The sequence below is a fragment of the Schistocerca serialis genome, chromosome 1 (genome assembly GCF_023864345.2).
Source record: "Schistocerca serialis cubense isolate TAMUIC-IGC-003099 chromosome 1, iqSchSeri2.2, whole genome shotgun sequence".
Taxonomy (NCBI): domain Eukaryota; kingdom Metazoa; phylum Arthropoda; class Insecta; order Orthoptera; family Acrididae; genus Schistocerca; species Schistocerca serialis.
In genome coordinates, this window is record NC_064638.1 from 262166290 (window position 1) to 262188627 (window position 22338).

At 44.4% G+C, this 22338-nt stretch overlaps 1 protein-coding gene across 1 annotated transcript in view; it reads right to left on the reverse strand.

The window, feature by feature from the left end:
• The window catches only part of LOC126467365 (putative carbonic anhydrase 3), a 506280-nt gene extending 491807 nt beyond the window's left edge, over positions 1-14473 (reverse strand). Inside the window, exon 1 of the mRNA XM_050096456.1 lies at positions 14322-14473. Within this exon, the coding sequence (XP_049952413.1) occupies positions 14322-14436 (115 nt within the window). The 5' untranslated portion in view covers positions 14437-14473. The remainder of the gene's footprint in view (positions 1-14321) is intronic.
• Positions 14474-22338: the final 7865 nt, after the last annotated feature.

Here is a 22338-nt window from a genome sequence, read left to right on the forward strand (position 1 = left end):
AGAAATCGGTTGGAAACTTTCCTCATGTCAGCACGTTGTAGGTGTCGCCACCGTCGCCAACCTAGTGTGAATGCTCTGAAAAGCTAATCATTTGCGATTCACAGTATCTTCTTCTTGTCGCATAAATTTCGCGTCTGTAGCACGTCATCTTCGTGGTGTAGCAATTTTAATGGCCAGTAGTGTACAATGACTAACGTCCCTTCACAGCTAGCCTTGGTGCCAGACGACGACTATCACTGTGGAAGACAAGAGCGCAGTGCGACGTACTGAGGTGCAATGTGAACAGAGTCCCGATGCGACGTAGTGAGGTTCAGAGATTGAGACAGCTCGGTCGGCGGCAGCCTATATGCACGCTGCCCAGGGGGCATTATCGGCGCGTAGCCTGGGATGGTGTCTTGGTCTTCTCTTGTCACAGGCGCGCCTAGTTCAGCGCCTGCTGTATAAAATTCCATAGTGCCGACCGGTTTGCTGCCGAAGGCGTACGCCAGCACAGTCTGTTCTTTTATTTTTATTTTCCTTTCAAAAAAAAAAAAAAAAAGCTGCAGAATGTCCCTGTCACCCTCCGAAAACAGCCAATTTACTATCATGCAGCCTTTATCACCTTGTATACCCTCTCTATTTCTAACTTAGAAAGTGCCCTGAATACGCTCAACATTTTAACCTACAATTTAAAAGCACATTCAACTGTTCGTCTATCTCTCGACAAACTGTTATTAAATACTTTGTAGCCATACTCAACAGAAACATTCCGCTTCAGGGAAGTTCGCATGAATTTGGCGGTTAATGTTGCTTGGATGCACTCTGTCCATTTTTCAATGATATACTTTTTGTACTATTGACTAGTTTTCGAGTCAGGCTCATAATCTGTTACAGGCAGTGCCTAATTACAAAATTTTTTGGTGCCGGAACTCACCTCTTCAACCAAACAATTCCCCACTTGCTCCCCTCCTCACGCTCTCAGCCAGAAAAATCACAAGCTTCAATTTTTGAATACCTGTAATAAAACTTTCAACGAGAACTCATTTTTTTACTAAATACTTTCCAATATTCAGGTTTTTAAAACAGAATTCTTGTAACCATAACAATAGAACCACAAGATTTAAAATAAAAACATGTGCTACTGTCTGTCCCCATAGCAATGTCACTTTGTTCCCTATAGCCCATTTAAAATTACTTGATAGCTGAGGTCTGTCACTTGGCGCTGCAGTGTTGCTACATGGACTAACGGCGACATGCAAACACGGCGGATCACTTCGCAAGTAGTGCTGCTCACGTAATGCGGAGCGATGATGGAGGCTGCGGCCGCCAGGTATGGCGGGAACGCGAGATGCTCTGTCCACAGCTGATTTTAAAAGACCAATGAATGAACTGCGGCAGGCAACCTAACCACAATCTCCTGATGTGCAATGTATCTGAGAAAACGGCTGTCAGCAACCTGCAGATTGAAGCTGAACCTGTACGTGGAAACTCGGGACAGAAAAAAATCAGTTTCAGCGCCAAAAGCGAATTGTAAAATCTCGCTTTTACTACGCGAGCTGACGCGATAACCAGCGATAAACAGTCCTGGTTGTAACTTATTTACATGTTATAGGCGCCACTGACAGATTCCGAACGAAAAAATAATGATAGGAAGAATAATAAGAGCAAATGAAAAAGTTAATACGATGCTGAAACTGATGCGATAATGTACTAAACATAAAAAAAAATTATTTACATCCGACAGGATTAGGGCCCACAATGTTATGCAGTTCAAACTGTACCTTTACCACAGCGCTACGGACGTCTTTCATAACACATTTTATTTTTGTGCATCTATTGATCTTTCAGGTTCGCCGATGACATTGTAATTCTGTCAGAGACAGCAAAGGACTTGGAAGAGCAGTTGAATGGAATGGACAGTGTCTTGAAAGGGGGATATAAGATGATCATCAACAAAAGCAAAACGAGGATAATGGAATGTAGTCGAATTAAGTCGGGTGATGATGCGGGAATTAGATTAGGAAATGAAACACTTAAAGTAGGAAAGAAGTTTTGCTATTTGGGGAGCAAAATAACTGATGATGGTCGAAGTAGAGAAGATATAATATGTAGACTAGCAATGGCAAGGAAAGCGTTTCTCAAGAAGAGAAATTTGTTAACATCGAGTATTGATTTAAGTGTCAGGAAGTCGTTTCTGAAAGAGTTTGTATGGAGTGTGGCCATGTATGGAAGTGAAACATGGACGATAAATAGTTTGGACAAGGAGAGAATAGAAGCTTTCGAAATGTGGTGCTACAGAAGAATGCTGAAGATTCGATGGGTAGATCACATAACTAATGAGGAGGTATTGAATAGAATTGGGGAGAAGAGGAGCTTGTGGCACAACTTGACTAGAAGAAGGGATCGGTTGGTAGGACATGTTCTGAGGCATCAAGGGATCACCAATTTAGTACTGGAGGGCAGCATGGATGGTAGAGGGAGACCAAGAGATGTATACGCTAAGCAGATTCAGAAGGACGTAGGCTGCAGTAGGTACTGGAAGATGATGAGGTTTGCACAGGATAGAGTAGCATGGAGAGCTGCATCAAACCAGTCTCAGGACTGAAGACCACAATAACAAGTAGAAGAGATCTAGTTGCAACGATCATTTGCTGCCTTCAAGAAGTTCGGTTTCACGCCATGTCATATGGAGTTTACCTACTGTAAGCCGATCTCTGTGATGATAATAATTGAATATGTGAAGCCGAATCGTGTCTTGAGCAGAAGAGTCCAATAGTCTTTGACTAGTAGTGTGTACGAAATGTGCGTTATTTCGTTGCTGTCGTTTTGTGTGTTTTTCTCATGTGTGATGAAATGCGAAATAAAAGGGTCGGACCCACGATTCAGGTTCCAAACACAACATGACAATAAAAAGCCAGACAAGGAATTGGAAATGAACTGATCGCTTGTTATGGTTTTTTGGCAATGACGAACAGTTCGGGCGTGACTTTGAGTACTCTTGACTACTCTTCGTGACTATGACGTAACGTTTTCATTGCTTCCGGCAGCGGCGTTCGCACAGTTGCACTGTAGCTGCTCGGTGAACTTGGGCATACTTTACACACACACACACACACACACACACACACACAGAATCTCGCACCACGCCCCTTGCCCATCGCATCATGGTGGTCACTCATCGTCACGTTCACGGTTGCCAGCGGAGTTATACACTGGACTCGCATTCGGGAGGAGGACGGTTCAATCCCGTCTCCAGACATCCTGATTTAGGTTTTCCGTGATTTCCCTAAATCGTTTCAGGCAAATGCCGGGATGGTTCCTTTGAAAGGGCACGGCCGATTTCCTTCCCAATCCTTCCCTAACCCGAGCTTGCGCTCCGTCTCTAATGACCTCTTTGTCGACGGGACGTTAAACACTAACCTCCACCTCCTCCACCTGCTCCAGCGGAGTTATAGTTACGTTGCGATTTAAAAAAAAAATCCATTGGACGTGTCGCAACGCCGTTCCAATACGTTCCGTCCGAAGTGAAGCCCTGTTTACAGCAACACTGTTTTCTAGGCCATTTGCAACACCCAGGTCGTGGAGATCGCACTAGCATCCATGACAAATTCATTCCTCCAATAACGTACATTTCCGTCAGGTTACACACACACACACACACACACACACACACACACACGCACGCACGCATACACTCATAGTACTTAGGTACACTTGGTATCACAGTAAACAAACGCTTTGCAACATCGCTATCTTTGACTTGAGATGCATTAAATTATTCACAATGGATATACTAATGAATTTCGCATTAAATTATCAAGCAAAGGAAATTCTTCATCTCCCACTAGAAAACACAGCCTTATTTCCCCTTGGCCGTATATTTAGCCGGCCGGTGTGGCCGAGGGTTTCTAGGCGCTTCAGTGTGTAACCGCACGTCCGCTACGGTCGCAGGTTCGAATCCTACCTCGGGCATGGATGTGTGTGATGTCCTTAGGTTAGTTAGGTTTAAGTAGTTCTAAGTTCTAGGGGACTGATGACCTCAGATGTTAAGTCCCATAGTGCTCAGAGCCATTTGAACCATTTTGAACTGTATATTTAATCTGATACTTGTAATTCAGCTATTCCGAGCATACATCAGTTGTAGTAAATCTATAGTTTGCGGCCACTGTTGCCGTAAACTCGACGGAAAAATAATTCTTATAATTATAAAATGAAGAGCCGAACTTCAATGGTTCAATTATGGTTATGCGTTTGCCATTTATTGCATCACAATAATGTAGAAAATTCCACGTAATTTCGAAGTCAGTAGAAGTTCCTCTTTACGTTTCTCGATTCGGTTACGGCAGGTAAAGCGGTTGCATATGTTTCTATCTTTCACACATTACATAATTCGCGAAACTGTTCTCTCACTCATTCTGTAGCTATGCAAATACTTTCGTAGAAATCACCGGGTGCCAAATACCTGGCAAAATTACTCTGTTGCAGGTTCGTCGGTCAAAACTGAGTGGATTAATTTAAGCAGTTATCACAGAGATGTATTTAGAAGATAAATCAGTAAAAACGATTCTGCAGCAAGTATTTACAGCCATGCAGATATGAAAAACAAAAGCAGTTTTTAATGAGGTTCATTACGAACAGGTCAATACCCAGTAATGTTTCTCGCTACTCTGCAAAATGATACGACGAACTAAGCACCTTTCCACACAGGAGGCCGTGTATCCAGATGCGTCCTTTCACACGAGTGCCGCTGAGCTTCAGCTCAGTGAATACGCCGTGTAGCTCGTCAAGTGAATCGCCGCTCCTCGCTTTACACAGAATGAAACGTAAGCCTTCAAAAGGCAGGCGGTTAGGCGCTTGCCCCCCAATAGTAAGCACGCATTGTGACGTAAGCAGCTCTGTGGTTTTGTCCCTACTGACCGCTGGTATCGTTATTGTCGAGCAGTGGTTCGCAAACTTTCTGATACCAACGCCCGTGAGTGCATTCAGATATTATCTAGTACCACCACTCCATCTCTTCTCCCGACCCTCATCATTAGCGCTTAACTGAACTTTAGAATGAAAACCAGTTTTCTCTGAACATTTCTGTTTTTCCAGTCTACATTTACATCTACATGATTACTCTGCAATTCACAATTAAGTGCTTGGCAGAGCGTTCATCGATTCACCTTTAACGTAGTTCTCTTACCGTTCCACTCTCGATCAGCAAACGGGAAAAACGAACAATGAAATCTTTTCGTGCGAGCTCTGATTTCTCTTATTTTCTTATCATGATCATTTCTCCCTATCTAGTGGGCGCCAAAAAATTATTTTCACACTCTGAGGAGGAAACTGGTGAGTTAAATTTCATGAGAAGGTCCTGGCGCAGCGAAAAACGCCTTTGTTTTAATGACTGACACCCCAATTCGTATGTCATATCCGTGGCACTCTCTCCCCTATTTCGCGAGAATACAAAACGAACTGCCCTACTTTGAACTTTTTCTACGTCTTCCGTCAGTCCTATCTGAAGCGGATACCACTCCAGATGATGGCGAACAAGCGTAGTATAAGCAGTCTTTTTATTAGACCTGTTACATTTTATAAGTGCTCTGCCAATATATAACAGTATTTGGTTTGCTTTCCTCACAGCGTTATCTACGTGATCGTTACAATTTCAGTTATTCGTAATTGTAATCTCTACTTATTTAGTTGGGTTTACAGCCTTTAGATTTTTGTGATTTATCGGTTAACTGAAATTGGGCGGATTCCTTTTGGTCCTCATGTGGATGACTTCAAACTTTTCGTCATTTAGAGTCAACTGCCACTTTTTGCACCATACAGATATCTCGTCTAGATCATTTTGCAACTCGTTTTGATCATCTTATGACTTTAAATGACGGTAAATCACAGCATCATCTGCAAACAATCTAAGAGTACTGCTCAGATTGTCTCCTAAATCGTTTAGATAGATCAGAAATAATAGAGGGCCTATAACACTTCCTTGAGGAACGCCAGATATTATTTCTGTTTCACCCGAGGACTTTCCGTCAATTATTACGAAGTATACATGATATTTAGTTTTTGTAGATGTTTTATTAAACCACGAACTGAAGAGTCAATCAGACTTTTGGTACTTCTTATTTATAACAACCCTTATGATTTTATTGAACGATGAAGCAATTCTCAACGCATCGCATATGCTACATACAACCTATTCGTAGAAACCCAAGCTCACTATTCACAGTGGAGGTGCACATTCGTTACTAAATTTGCTTCCTCTGCACCACTCCACTCCCTGGCGTCGCTTGCTGTGCCCACACCCTGCACAGCCAAGTTAAAAACCAAGTAAAAATGCGTACACTATTCTTGCTTGATTATTGGATTCCTTACATGTGAATTGCCAGAAATTGGAAGACTTCAGTCTGCCAATGCTTTATGTCAGTTTTGTTTATAGATTCGTTTTACAAGCTGTTACCTCCACCTCACTATGTAACGCGTTAATGCAAGTATTTGAAAAACAACGTAATCATTAGTTACTTAAGTTATCAGTATTACAGTCTTACGAAATAGTGTTAACACAATGATCTCTTAAAAATAATTTAGTTTCGTGGTTAAAACACAAAAGAACCCTTTTGTTTTACTCCTCAGAAAATTTCATTTCACCCCTAATTGGTAATTATCCATAGGTTGGGGACGACTGTTGTAGACTGTACTGAAGGTGTTCTGTATGCGCCTGACGTTGGAGAAATCATTGCGGAAGTTCAAAGGTGTCATAAGGTGATATGGTCTCAAACAATTACACTGTTCCATATCTGACTATGCAAACTAATTTAAAAAATCTGAAATTTGGAATCAAATGTAGATATTATAAATATGACTAATTTTTAACGTCTTGACCCCAAATAGAAGAAAGGGATAGGTAGGTACTTGTAATATTTATCTTCAGCAAGGTATTTATACACCAATAACCTGTACATTCCACTGCAGTTCTTTTCGTGCTAAGTGATGACAACAGTTACAAAAATGGTTCAAATGGCTCTGAGCACTATGGGACTTAACGTCTGAGGTCATCAGTCCCCTAGAACTTAGAACTACTTAAAGCTAACTAACCTAAGGACATCACACACATCTATGGCCGAGGCAGGATTCTAACCTGCGACCGTAGCGGTCGCTCGGTTCCAGACTGAAGCGCCTAGAACCACTAGGCCACACGGGCCGGCAAACAATTACAATTTTGGCCGTTAAAATGGAGAACACAGACATTCCCGTTCTCTAATACTACTGATGAAGTACTCTGCTAGGCTATTTCGAATAGTTTTCGCAGCATGTGACCATCTGGCTGTAACCTATACAGTTCCTTTATCTTCAAAACCATCGCGCTGCACTGGATCTTCAGCTTTTACTCTGCCGCAGGCGCGAAAAACTTCTGGAGAAGACCGCAAGATGTTTTCTGTTAACACGACGGAGACATTGAAGAGTTGGTGAAAAATCCACTCCTTCTGGATAATAATCCAAAAGTATATTCAGCATGACGTCTTGCTCTATACAGACTATAATTAACCAATCGCATCACATGACGAGCTGTATTCGCAGAGGAGAACGAAGTGTATGGTAGTTACAAAATGTGGTGTTGCTCTATATTGAGAAGGCTGCTTCGGTGTCTTCCATACCCAAGAATCATGCTTGCAGATGTGTAAAACAATCGTACTAGTTTATACAAGGTGTTCGGAAATTCCCTTCACAAATGTGTAGGACTTGTATAAGGAAGTGAGTACACAATATTTCGAATAGGAACCCATGTGCGGAAACGTACTGTTTCCGTTCTGCGATTGTTTCAGTTCGGATGTGTAACGCGTCCACGTTTGCTGATGGAAAGAGAAAATTCTCAGGATTGCTTGTCCTGGTAGGCAATAGAGTAGACAGGATGACGTGTACTACTTCTTATGGGGTCTTACGCAGAGTTTAATTCACGAGACTCCTGTAGAGACAGAGGAAGATCTGCTGGACCCCAGGTGGGATGGAGAATGTGTACCAGAACACGTTTCGTAGGTGCAATGTCTGTAACAACGTTGGCAGTCACCACATAGAGCCGTTGTTGTAATGTTTTAGTAGTGTTCTGTCCATACAGTATGCTCGGTTCTTTTTTGTTTTGGAGTAATGGAACCACATAATGTTTAAATTTTAATACAGTAAAACTTGCTCAAATCGGCCCGTCTATAATTCAGAAATCTGCCCAAACCGTAGAAGTATTTCAGTCCCGACGTATTCACTGCACTTTTATAAGCTGATTTTTGTATACAGTGGAACTACTTCACAAATCATTGTATAATGTGGAAAAGAGCCTATACTGTACTACTGCATTACAGTTCAATAGTTCTTCACGACTTTACAAGGACGTTACTCTTAACGCCTCTGTTAAGCGGCGCGAAACCAAGAAAAAGATGTCCACCGAAGTGCGGCACTGCTGGTGTGGACCTAAAACCGCGCCGCTCTGTGTAACAACGAATAAGTTACGCTCCGTGTCGGTGCAGTACATCAAAGCCAGCCCGGTTAGCCGTGCGGGAAAGGGGTGGGTTCCACTGGGGGCCGAACCGCACAATAACCCTGGGTTCGGTGTGGAACGGCGGTGGGGTGAGTGGACTGCTGTAGCCTGTTGTGGGGTTGTGTACCAGCGAGGGCTACGGCGGGGACGAAGCCATTCCATCATTTCTAGGTCCCCAGTTCCACACAATACAATACATCAAAGGAAACGGTTCGTTCGTCAGCGCTGTGTTTGTCGGCTTTCTCGTTTTACTCATTATTGACGCACGACCGCGCATAAAGGAACATTGTTGAGCATCTACCAATACTCTGCTGCAATGTGCGCAGTAAAAGAGTTGAGTATTGTTCCGTTAAACAATGGTTTTACCCGGCAAGGTCATTATTTTCTGTCAGTTTCAGTTGACTAGTAGCACATACAGTAACATAATATCGAACAAATGGTATGTGTCGTTAACACTTAACGAAAAGATTAGTGTAATCGAGGCGAGTGAGAACGACAAACTCTCCGTGTGCGAAATTGCGTTGTGTTTCAAATGCAGTAAAACACAAATTTATGAGACTTTAAGAAACAAGGATAAGATTTGGTACGAATGGATGAAAGGGAACGGGCACATGAAAAGAAGAACGAAGAAGACGGGAAATGAAGAAATTAACGAAATGGTGTGGTTCGTAAGTGCGCGGGCAAAAATCTTACCTTTATCTGGACCCACGTTGCAGACTAAGGCTCTGAGAGATGCTAAGGAGCTTGGAATTACGGAGTTTAAGGCATCCACAGGACGGTGGCAATTTCAAAGCTAGGCACAACATCGTGTGGAAAGAAATGTGGGGAAGCTAAGGATGTGCAGGAAAGTGTAGCAACAGAATGGAAGACAACGCTGTCCAACTTAATTGTGAATTATGACCCGAAAGACGTGTTCAGTGCCGATAAACTGTTTTATCGCGCGCTTTCTGCCTTCAAAATCGCTAGCAATTCGAGGTGAAAAGTGCACAGGTGGAAAAGTGTCCAAGGAAAGACTCACCGTACTGCTGTGTGGAAACATGTTAGGTGAAATGAAGAATCCACTGGTGATTGGAAAAGGCGGCAAAATCGCGTTGTTTCAGAAACATAGACTTCAGTAAACTTCCAGTCACATAGCGAAGCAATAAAAAGGCGTGGATGGCGAGCGGTGTTATGGAAGAATGGCTGGGCACTTTCAGTGCCAAAATGAAAAAAAGGAAATCGTCAAGTTCTCCTATTCCTAGACAACGCAACCTGCCACCCGAAAGTAACGTTATCAAACGTGAAATTGGCTTGGTTTCCTACAGGTTCAACCAGCCTCACACAACCCATGGACCAGGGGGTTATTTACAGATTCATTCGTCATTATAGGCGATTACTGATGCAATCTCTTATTCTTAATGTTGAAGAAGCCGAAAGTGCATTTGCTCTAGCACAGTCGGTTTCTGTCCTGGGTGCAGTAAATTGGATTGGCTTGGCAGTAAAGGAAATAAAACCCGAAACAACAAAGCTTCAAGAAAGCGGGGTTTGAGGTTCAAGAACAAGATGCTTCTGTGGTCATCGAAGTTCAAGAAAATGCAGCAGCAGTAGCTGAATTAATGAAAATGCGAAACAATTCATGTAGCATGATTACATTCGAAGTGATAACTTTCTGTCAGTTCACTCCACTTTCACTTCACAAACAGATTTAATAGAAACCCGGAACACAGAGGATGATGAAGAAGAAACAAAGGAAGAAGAAGGGGAGCAAAATGATGTCCCTAGAAAAATTAATACGCCTGAAGAATCCATTGCATGCATAAACAATGTTATGCAATTTGCAGCACACACAAATTCTCCTCAATTGCTTGAACTATTGTATGATGCAAAAAATTGCCCAGAAAAAAATAATAATTTTGAACAGGAAATTAAACAAGTTTCGCTCCTTGATATGTGGCAATGCAAAGCAAAGAAACATGGGAATAATATGTACGTACATATAATAATATCCGAATTTAAAGGTCGGGTAAAAATATAGAAATGCCGTGTTATTTATCAATTAGTGTAATAGTCCAGTGTTCAGTTGACCAATATACAGTAAATGAACATCTACTGTGCTAGAGTGAAGGTACGTAAATACAATATATGCATAATTAGGAATTTTTATTGTACTTTTGTGCATGTTACCTGACAAATTTTACGTAGCCCAGTAAGTTTTGTGTAATCCGGAAACTTGTCCAATTTGGAAAATTATTTTAGTCCCAGGCGATTCCATTCTGAGCAAGTTTTACTGCACAAACAAATGTGCTTAAGTGATAAAAAGATGTTTCGTTACGTTTCCTTCCGAATTGTTACCTACAACTGTAGTGCGTCACGTCTAATCCAATTCCTCAAGCAGAAGCGGATAAGTTAAACATACGAGCAATGTCGCAATGTCTGTAAGAACGTTGGTGGTCGCCACAAAGAGCCATTGTTGTAATGCGTCAATAGTGTTCTGTACGTACAGTGTACTCGGTGCTTTTTTGTTTTGGATTTAGAGCGTATAATTATAATAAAGAACAACATGTTATTTCATATATTTAATAACATAAAATACCTATAGTACACTGTACAAAACATAGATTTACAGGGTCAGAAGCTGAACATGTTTTAGCTTAGCGCTGTTGCATTCTGAAACTGAGCAGTTGTTTGCTAGAATTCGCAGTTTTGTATGAAGGAACCCGTTAAGGTTTCGTTGTAATTCTATTTAATTGGCCTGTTTTTACATTTGTTGTGAGCACTGAATAATCTTTCTGCCTCAGTATTTGAGGATGAAATTGCTAGTAAAAGTTAAATGACCACCTCAAGGCTTTCGTAAATGTGCTTTCAAAAAATGGTTCAAATGGCTCTGAGCACTATGAGACTTAACATCTACGGTCATCAGTCCCCTAGAACTTAGAACTACTTAAACCTAACAAACCTAAGGACATCACACAACACCCAGTCATCACGAGGCAGAGAAAATCCCTGACCCGGCCGGGAATCGAACCCGGGAACCCGGGCACGGGAAGCGAAAATGTGCTTTCGTAAATGTTATGTCCATGATAATGTTTCAGGCTTCGTAACTTAATTCCAACACATTTAAGATGTTTTTTTTTTTTTTATTTCTTCCTCACCTTCAACCCCAAACTTCTTGGCCTCGATGAGAGCTTCACGTCTCCATTCACTGTCTGCTTTTTGCTTGTTGTTTTTTGTCACCAGAAAATAAAAATAAACGCGTCTATCACAGACTTTCTCCAGATTCCGTGCCACTTACTGGACTCGCATTCGGGAGAACGAGGGTTCAGTCCCAGGTCCGGCCATCCAGAGTTAGGTTTTCCGTGATTTCCCTAAATCGCTCCAGGCAAATGCTGGGATGGTTCCTTTGAAAGGCCACGGCCGACTTCCTTCCCCATCCTTCTCTAATCGGATGAGACCGATGACCTCGCAGTTTGGTCTCTTCCCCCAAACAAGTCAAAATCCCGTGACACTTGGGGACAGCCGCAAGACTAACACGAAAACTTTTTCCCTCTCGGGTCCCGACACCACGAGCGGCACATCTTCACTTCAGAAGTCCCAGTGTAATCGTTCAACTTTTCGTGCGATTACTGTAAGTATAATAAGAGTAAGTTCTGATGACGCCCTAACAACGGCAATATTATAAGTAACACAGCGAGCCAAAATTAGACGGATTACGTTGAATAGGAGTCCGAGGGAATCCTTTGCTATAAATAATAGGATTACCACCCTAAGTCCGATTTTACCCCAATTTTCCCTAAATTCCTGTCAAAATAAAATAGCTCTAAATCACATACAATCTAAGACGTTTCGCCCTAAAAAAAGAATGAAATCCCTAAAATTGGAAACACTGATACCAGATACCACATTCGGAACTTGGGCTCTGTGCTAGAGAGGCGATTATCGCTGAAACAAACGGTTTTCTGTTATATGGGTGTTTTTCTACACCTGTTTAACTGTACTACCATAGCGCTCAAAATAACTGATTTCTGAAGTAACGGATTTTCGGCTTTTTATTCCTTTTATTTCCTGTAATAATCTTAGAAATCGAACAGAGATTGAATTTTTTCTGGATTGATTTTTTTCTGGATACATAATATCAAAACATTAAATTAAATAGGCAAATAAAAAAAATCTTAAACCGTTCAACGTTTGCTGCTTTTCTCGTAAAGATGTAATTGAATGTTACAAAAAAATCACCAGTTTCTCCTACTGATTCTAATTCTTTGAAACATTTCTCAAAAGTAAAAGTAATGTTGTAACCGGGGATAATACCACTATTTGAATATTACGAATTGTCAGTGCGAAAAGGGTGAAAACTGAGGTTGAAGTACTCTATTTTTCGTGTTAATTTCTCCGTAATCAAGGACTAGAAACAGATACAGGCATGTTATGTAGACAAAGGCAGCACATCAGCTGCTTTCTATTTTTATTTTAAACTATGAATGAACGGTTTTGCATTTTCTCCTTATATTATGTCGCAAGTTAGTTGTGGTTGCTCCCATTTTCAATCTTTTAAAGCAAATGGAACACTGTACTGGTACATCATGGATATCGCACTTCGTAAAATACTTGCAGACTAAAGATGGTACCATTCCGTAGTACAACTGACGTCCGCCGACGACAATGAGAAGCCGACCGGAGTGCCGAGCGGTTCTAGGCGCTTCAGTCTGGAACCGCGCGGCCGTTACGGTCGCAGGTTCGAATCCTACCTCGGGCATGGATGTGTGTGATGTCCTTAGGTTAGTTAGGTTTAAGTAGTCCTAAGTTCTAGGGGACTGATGACCTCAGATGTTAAGTCCCATAGTGCTCAGAGCCATTTGAACCAAAATTTCTATTTTAGTACTGGTAGATAGTTACACAGTAATTTTGGGTAAATTTCGATCATGCCAGGAGGAAATCAGGCGTTGTTAAGAAGTAAAAACAGTGTTAATTGAGTATTGCAGATTTGCTTTAAAATATCAATATATTTGTTTAGATCTGGCATCGGTCAACTTAGATCACTGTCGGCGAAGCTCTCTTTGCAGCCAGTGCAATTAAAGCATTATCAGAAGCCTGAGAGCTTTCAAGAGGGTGGAACGACAATCGAAATACTGACTAGAGATAAAAGTGTTACATTTCATACAAATTAATACAAGTAGGTGGAGCAGAAGCCATTTCAAACAAAAATTATAGGTAGTACAAAGATACCCCTACTGGGGAAAAAAAATTACCCTGATTCACTGTATTAAAACAGCACTCATCGCTATTCCCATTTTCTTTAAAAACGGCGTACTCTAAAGCAATGCAAATTTGACGAATAAGAATTACTCGTTCTTTAAAAAAACATTTATTTAAAAGCGAAGAATTTTAGCACGCAGCTTAGGCTAATTGATATTCCGGTTTTACTACCCGGTTATTTTTTAGTGAAAAAATAAAAACACCTACGAGACCAAACAAATACCGAAAAATACCAGTTATTCAAAACTAAAATACCGGTATCTGTTTTAACCGGTCGGTTTTTCCCATCCCCACTCTGTGCGCCGCAGACCGACTGCAGGAAGAGGCTCATTCCATGCTGATGCACGGCCTCCAGCGTGTTTGTGCGGCTACGGCCAGCACCTGCAGTGTGCACTACGGGGGACACGAGAAGCTGCCCCAGATTACTGTGCCCCAGTATACGACGCCTGCCTGTGTTGCGGGGCCCTGCTCCCCGTTATACGCCCATCGCAACTCTGCTGCACATCCTGTATTTTGATAATCAGTGTGGTCGTTATCCAAGAGAGAAGCTGTCAAACAGCTTTAGGGTGAAGAAAGAGGAAGGCGGCGGTACCTGCGGCGGGGTGGGCGCAGCAGAGCACGCCGAGGGCGAAGACGACGGCGACGCCGGGTGCGGAGCGAGCGGCCGTGCGGCGCGACGAGGGCTTGCGCAGCGGAGGGGCGTCCATGGTTGCGCGCGGGCCGCTGTAGACTGCTGGCGGGTGACTGGCGGCTGCTGCCTGCCCACCGCCTGGGGAAGCCGCGGCGGCCACCAGCGCCGCGGGATGCTGCGCCCAGCGCCGCGGCTAAAGATAACAGGCGCGCGCCTCGCCGTGGCTTCGAGCACCGGCCGCTCCTCTCTGCTGCTCACCTCGTAACCCCCATAGATCGTACTACACACACAATCCCTCCCCTATCCCAGACTGAACACTGGTCGCCAAAAATTAATCTTTTTTACAGTTACAAGAACAATGTACCAGGTGCTCCAAAACGAATATTGGTGTTCGAAGGCTTTGTACATGGGTTGCCCAGAAAGTAACGCACCGCATTGTTTTTCTTAGCCGAAAACAATGCCACGAATGCGAAACGTTACGTATGTACTATTTGAAGTCTCCTGAGTGAGAGCGCCAAGTTCCCTTCACTTCCGACAGATAGCGCAGCTGCACGACAGTTTGAAAATAGCGTGTGTAGGTGATGTAAGTTACACTACTGGCCATTAAAATTGTTACACCAAGAACAAATGTAGATGATAAACGGTTATTCATTGGACAAATATATTATACTAGAACTGACATGTGATTACATTTTCACGCAATTTGGGTGCACAGATCCTGAGAAATCAGTACCCAGAACAACCACCTCTGGCCGTAATAACGGCCTTGATACGCCTGAGCATTGAGTCAAATAGAGCTTGGATGGTGTGTACAGGTACAGCTGCCCGTGCAGCTTCAACACTATACCACAGTTCATCAAGAGTAGTGACTGGCGTATTGTGACGAGCCAGACCCAATGACCAGACGTTTTCAGTTGGTGAGAGATCTGGAGAATGTGCTGGCCAGGGTAGGAGTCGAACATTTTCTGTATCCAGAAAAGCCCGTACAGGACCTGCAAAATGCGGTCGTGGATTATCGTGCTGAAATGTAGGGTTTCGCAGGGATCGAATGAAGGGTAGAGCCACGGGTCGTAACACATCTGAAATGTAACGTCCACTGTTCAAAGTGCCATCAATGCGAACAACAGATGACCATCACGCCTGGTGATACGCCAGTATGGCGATGACGAATACACGGTTCCAATGTGCATTCGCCACGATGTCGCCAATCACGGATGCGACCATCACGATGCTGTAAGCAGAATTTGGAGTCATCCGAAAAAATGACGTTTCGCCATTCATGCAACCAGGTTCGTCGTTGAGTACACCATCGCAGGCGCTCCTGTCTGTGATGCAGCGTCAAGGGTAACCGCAGCCATGCTCTCCGAGCTGATAGTCCATGCCGCTGCAAACGTCGTCGAACTGTTCGTGCAGATGGTTGTTGTCTTGCAAACGTCCCATCTGTTGACTCAGGGATCGAGACGTGGCTGCACGATCCGTTACAGTCATGCGGCTAAGATGCCTGTCATCTCGACTGCTAGTGATACGAGGCCGTTGGGATCCAGCACGGCGTTCCGTATTACCCTCCTGAACCCACAGATTCCATATTCTGCTAACAGTTATTGGATCTCGACCAACGCGAGCAGCAATGTCGTAATACGATAAACCGCAATCGCGATAGGCTACAATTCGACCTTTATCAAAGTCGGAAACGTGATGGTACGCATTTCTCCTCCTTACACGAGGCATCATAACAACGTTTCATCAGGTAACGCCGGTCAACTGCTGTTTGTGTATGAGACATCGGTTGGAAACTTTCCTCATGTCAGCACGTTGTAGGTGTCTCCACCGGCGCCAACCTTGTGTGAATGCTCTGAAAAGCTAATCATTTGCATATCACAGCATCTTCTTCCTGTCGGTTAAATTTCGCGTCTGTAGCCGGTCATCTTCGTGGTGTAGCAATTTTAATGGCCAGTAGTGTATTATTTAAAGTCTCCTGAGTGAGTGCGCCAAGTTCCCGTCAGTTCTGACAGAAAGCGCAGCTACAGGACAGTTTGAAAATGGCGTGTGTAGGTGATGTAAGTTACAAGCAACGTGCAGTCACTGAATTTCTCACTGCAGAGAAAGAAACTATGGGGAATATTCACAAACGCTTGTGCGAAGTGTATGGAGCATCTGTTGCAGCCAGTAGTACAGTTAGTCGCTGGGCACGGAGGGTGAGGTTATCAGAAGGCGGTTCGGCGGAGCTCCACGATTTGCAGCGGTCGGGGAGACCATAAACGGCTGTCACACCTGACATGTTGCAGTGAGCTGATGTTGTCATTCGTAAGGACAGACGCATCACTCCTGAATTCAAAAGTGTTACAGTAATCCAGCTAGCACAATGAGAGTGCGTAGTGAGTTAACAATGTGGGATACAGTAGTCGAGCAGCTCCTCATAAGTCACACATAGCAGTCAGTGCTAAGCGACACTCGAGGTGATGTAAAGAGTGATGCCACTGGACAGTCAGTGTAATGAATTACGCTACGCTCTAGGGCAATCCGATGTAAGAGTTTGTGTTTGGCAATTTGTAGTGTCAACAATGAAGTATGGACGAGGTGGTACGGTACGGAGGTGTTTTTCGTGGGTAGGATGCGATCCCATTACACTTAAGAAAACGCTAAATGCCGGCCGATGGTGGCAGGCGGTTCTAGGCGCTTCAGTCCGGAACCGCGTGACTGCTACGGTCGCAGATTCGAATCCTGCCTCGGGCATGGATGTGTGTGATGCCCTTAGGTTAGTTACGTTTAAGTAGTTCTAAGTTCTAGGGGACTGATGACCTCAGATGTTAAGTCCCATAGTGCTGAGAGCCATATGAACACAATTTACTGCATTGTGTAATGCGTAGAATAGAACAGTTCGGAGCGATGAGTGTTCGTATCAACATGACAATAAGAGGCGTCTGTGATGCAATGCTTTGTGGACAACAAATGTACTGGCTGCCAAGAGTCGCGATCTGAACCGAGTGGAAAATGTTTGGGATGATTTAGAAAGTAGACTACGCTCGACATCCCAGCGTCCAACATGACTACCTTCTGCTGCTTGAGGAAGAATGGCCTGCCATTTCTCCACAGATATTCTGACACGTCACTAAAAGCGTCCCCAACAGAATTGAAACATAAAGCTGAAGAATGGACACACCCATATTAATGTCCACTAATAGGTGTGAACGTGTGGTGTATACGATACATATGGCAAAATGACATGCACTCGCAACAATACTCACGAATGCAAACAAAAAAATCTGTCAGTACAAAAAAATTAAAGAAATGAGTTACACAAGAGTAAAGCAAAATTGGAGAATCATATCTAAAAATAATTCCTTCATTATTTCTTGGGATACTTCGGCTGAGGGATGTCGCTTCGCACGGACCAGCAATAGACGGCCAACATTTCAATCCTCAATTTTCCTTGACAAGGTTTTCCGTTCGAGAAATATCCTGTTGAATATGTTCGTCACTATTTGTGCCATTCAGGAAATATACACTCCTGGAAATTGAAATAAGAACACCGTGAATTCATTGTCCCAGGAAGGGGAAACTTTATTGACACATTCCTGGGGTCAGATACATCACATGATCACACTGACAGAACCACAGGCACATAGACACAGGCAACAGAGCATGCACAATGTCGGCACTAGTACAGTGTATATCCACCTTTCGCAGCAATGCAGGCTCCTATTCTCCCATGGAGACGATCGTAGAGATGCTGGATGTAGTCCTGTGGAACGGCTTGCCATGCCATTTCCACCTGGCGCCTCAGTTGGACCAGCGTTCGTGCTGGACGTGCAGACCGCGTGAGACGACGCTTCATCCAGTCCCAAACATGCTCAATGGGGGACAGATCCGGAGATCTTGCTGGCCAGGGTAGTTGACTTACACCTTCTAGAGCACGTTGGGTGGCACGGGATACATGCGGACGTGCATTGTCCTGTTGGAACAGCAAGTTCCCTAGCCGGTCTAGGAATGGTAGAACGATGGGTTCGATGACGGTTTGGATGTACCGTGCACTATTCAGTGTCCCCTCGACGATCACCAGTGGTGTACGGCCAGTGTAGGAGATCGCTCCCCACACCATGATGCCGGGTGTTGGCCCTGTGTGCCTCGGTCGTATGCAGTCCTGATTGTGGCGCTCACCTGCACGGCGCCAAACACGCATACGACCATCATTGGCACCAAGGCAGAAGCGACTCTCATCGCTGAAGACGACACGTCTCCATTCGTCCCTCCATTCACGCCTGTCGCGACACCACCGGAGGCGGGCTGCACGATGTTGGGGCGTGAGCGGAAGACGGCCTAACGGTGTGCGGGACCGTAGCCCAGCTTCATGGAGACGGTTGCGAATGGTCCTCGCCGATACCCCAGGAGCAACAGTGTCCCTAATTTGCTGGGAAGTGGCGGTGCGGTCCCCTACGGCACTGCGTAGGATCCTACGGTCTTGGCGTGCATCCGTGCGTCGCTGCGGTCCGGTCCCAGGTAGACGGGCACGTGCACCTTCCGCCGACCACTGGCGACAACATCGATGTACTGTGGAGACCTCACGCCCCACTTGTTGAGCAATTCGGCGGTACGTCCACCCGGCCTCCCGCATGCCCACTATACGCCCTCGCTCAAAGTCCGTCAACTGCACATACGGTTCACGTCCACGCTGTCGCGGCATGCTACCAGTGTTAAAGACTGCGATGGAGCTCCGTATGCCACGGCAAACTGGCTGACACTGACGGCGGCGGTGCACAAATGCTGCGCAGCTAGCGCCATTCGACGGCTAACACTGCGGTTCCTGGTGTGTCCGCTGTGCCGTGCGTGTGATCATTGCTTGTACAGCCCTCTCGCAGTGTCCGGAGCAAGTATGGTGGGTCTGACACACCGGTGTCAGTGTGTTCTTTTTTCCATTTCCAGGAGTGTAGTTTAAGTAACAATTTACATTCCCTCCAGATAATCATTCAAGAAAAGTAACTCGTTATTCCATTAAGTTGGTATGATATCTGTAGTTCATGTACAATATTGCGAAATTTCCCTGCCCCAGAAGCGTTTGGTGCCCCGCCCTTCTGGTGTGATTGCAAATAGAGGGCACCCTTTCGTTCACCGCGGAACTAGGATGGAGATGGCGGCGAGTCCATCGCCCTAGCCAGCTTTTACCACTGGGAATGCTCCCCGGTGCTCATGTGGTAGCAGGCTGAGGGGACGCGGGACTGTCTTGAGGACACTGGAACGAGGAAATACACCCGCTTCTATCCAGGACTGAACTCGGTACTTCGAAGGCCGGAGATTAGCACTCTACCAACTAGACCACCACGGATACTCTCTGCCCTGTAGTTGCCTAAACTGTTTTGCATACACTTGTGAAATCCAGTCATCTCATTATTTCAACACCAATCAATAAATCAAGGAATTGTTCATCCGAAATTAATTCCTTACTTTACGGTCTGCAACAGTTCCTGCCTCTACTTTTGCTTCATTGATCCTTGGAAACTCACCTCGTAAGCATGAGAATCCAGGTACATGGCATTCACAAAGGTTCTGACACGATCCATTTTAATGTGCATTGGAGGTAGGTACACAATTTTGGGACCAACAACAGGAGTGTTCACCGCATTGTTCTTTCCAAACATAGAGCATGGCGATTAGGGCATTTTTCCCGTCCTAGTGATTGTTTCCGTCTCAGATGTCCCGCTTGCAGCGAGAGCAGCAATTCTTTGTCTACAAGAGCTGCATGTTGAGAAGAATTGCAAGTACCCTCAGTTCCTCACAAGTAGCCTTTTCTTTTCCTTATATTGGACAGCTGTGAGAAGCAGTTTGAAGTTCTCTGTGTGTTCGTCAGGTGAAGTAGTTGAGAAACCGGAACACAAGGATCATTTCCTTATTGCGGAAAAGTACGGTACTGCTTTCAGACTAACTTTTCTGGAATCTATGGACAAACGCCGCACTTTTGGTGTCTTGCACTGAAATCATGGTCAAAAGTCTCCACAATGGACTCGATATCATTACCAAAAACATCGAAATCTCCCTTGAAAAACTTATAAAAAAACGCGCTCAGAGGATTCCGTACAAAATTATGTATGTAGATAACAATAATAATAATTTAGTGTAGCCCAATAGCCCGGTGCAGGTGTTTCTATTGGACGCCACTTCGGCGACTTGTGCCCCAGTTATTCAACCCTTATTTCTGTCCCCTCCTCATATCTTTGAGAGTTAATGGCTGGGTTAAAACGAAGACCGACAAATCCGTGGACCGGCCGAGATTAGATTCCGCGACCTACGCATAAATTGCACAATTCCAGAACTCAAAACAGAACAATTTTTCTCTTGGAAAAACGTTTCAGAACAAGGGGAAAAAATGAAAACAAAAACTATCCAATATCTTTACGATTAAAAGATAAGGTGCAACATATTTGCAAATAAAGCACGATAACGTTGAAGTCTCTGCCACTTCCAACCGGCGTTCACCATATGATGGCGAAAAACACGAGCGTGGGGATCGTTGTCGCATGCGACTACATAGTGGCCGTAGAATCCGAGGGGCCATACCAACGAATAGTCCTCGACCGAGGGAAAGGGAAAAGTCGGACAGAGAAGAAGTCCAGATTCTGCTGATCGAGTAAGGAAAGCCAATTGTCGGCGAATCTAGTGCCAGTGTTTCCATCTGCAAGAGACAAGCCTGTGTAGTAATGCATCAGGTCGGCGAAGTGTGTAGCAAAGACTAGTCGGACCGAGCGAGGTGGCTCAGTGGTTAGCACACTGGACTCGCATTCGGGAGGACGACCATTCAATCCGGCGTCCGGCCATCCTGGCTTAGGTTTTCCATGATTTCCCTAAATCGCTCTAAGCAAATGCCGGGATAGTTCCTTTGAAAGGGTACGGCCGACTTCCTTCCCCGTCCTTCCATAATCCGATGAGATCGATGACCTCGCTGTCTGGTCTCCTTCCCCAAACAACCCAACCCAACCCAAAGACCAATCGGACGAAGACTAAAGCGACGGAGGCATTCTGTGATCAGGATCAGATTATGAATGATCCTATACTACGAAGAGGTGATTTCCATCTGGGTGACAGGAAGACGAACGTGAAACCACACTGTTTCCCAGGATATAAGTGGCGCGGCGATTTCAACAAGGGAGAGGGATTATAGTACACCTCAACGGGAGAGCAAAGATCTGGCAGTAAGGTGTGTCACTGATAAAACGACGGCTTCCAAAAATCTTATAAAATTCTCGTACATTCCGCAATTTAGAATTGATCCGGCCACCATCTGCAGTGGGGGTCAGATTGACCTGTGGAAGACACGTAAATAAGCGAGATGTAATGGAATGAATACCTCTGGCACATGTTAATGCATTTACGACATGTAGACAAGACTGAGGCCTTTACTTTCATATCGGGAAGTGCCAACTCTCCAAGCGGACGGGGCCTTGCCACTACTTCATACCGGAACCGAAAAATTTTACTTTCGCATAGGAAGCAACCGGATAATTGCTTCAATTTGCACGCCGTCATCGCGGGGAACGGGAATACCTGTGCAACTTAATACATTTTACTGAAAGTGTGGGAATCTAGCATCCGTCACTAGAGATGGGAAAAGTCGTTCATCCTTGGGAGCTAGTTCACTGGTGATCATTCTTTTTTGGGAACCGTCCATTTTACTCGTTCACCGTTCACTGTGCTTGGTATGTGGTTCTTATGAAACATTGAAAATTAGTAGCATAGGTGATTGAAGATGGAAGGCGCCAAGAGGGGGCAGTTGCCTCCCCCCTAGAGAACAGAGTTTTTATTCATAACAGAATTTTCACACACTTGTAGCGTTATGTGGCTGATCACAGTGAAATAATATAACGTGGCGCACGAAAAATCGGCCCCGACTACAAACTGCTCGCCAATTACGCACGATTTGTTGACCGCTACGAGCAGAATAAGTAAACATGTAATAATTAGGCAGTGAAGAAATAACAAATAAGCTAAT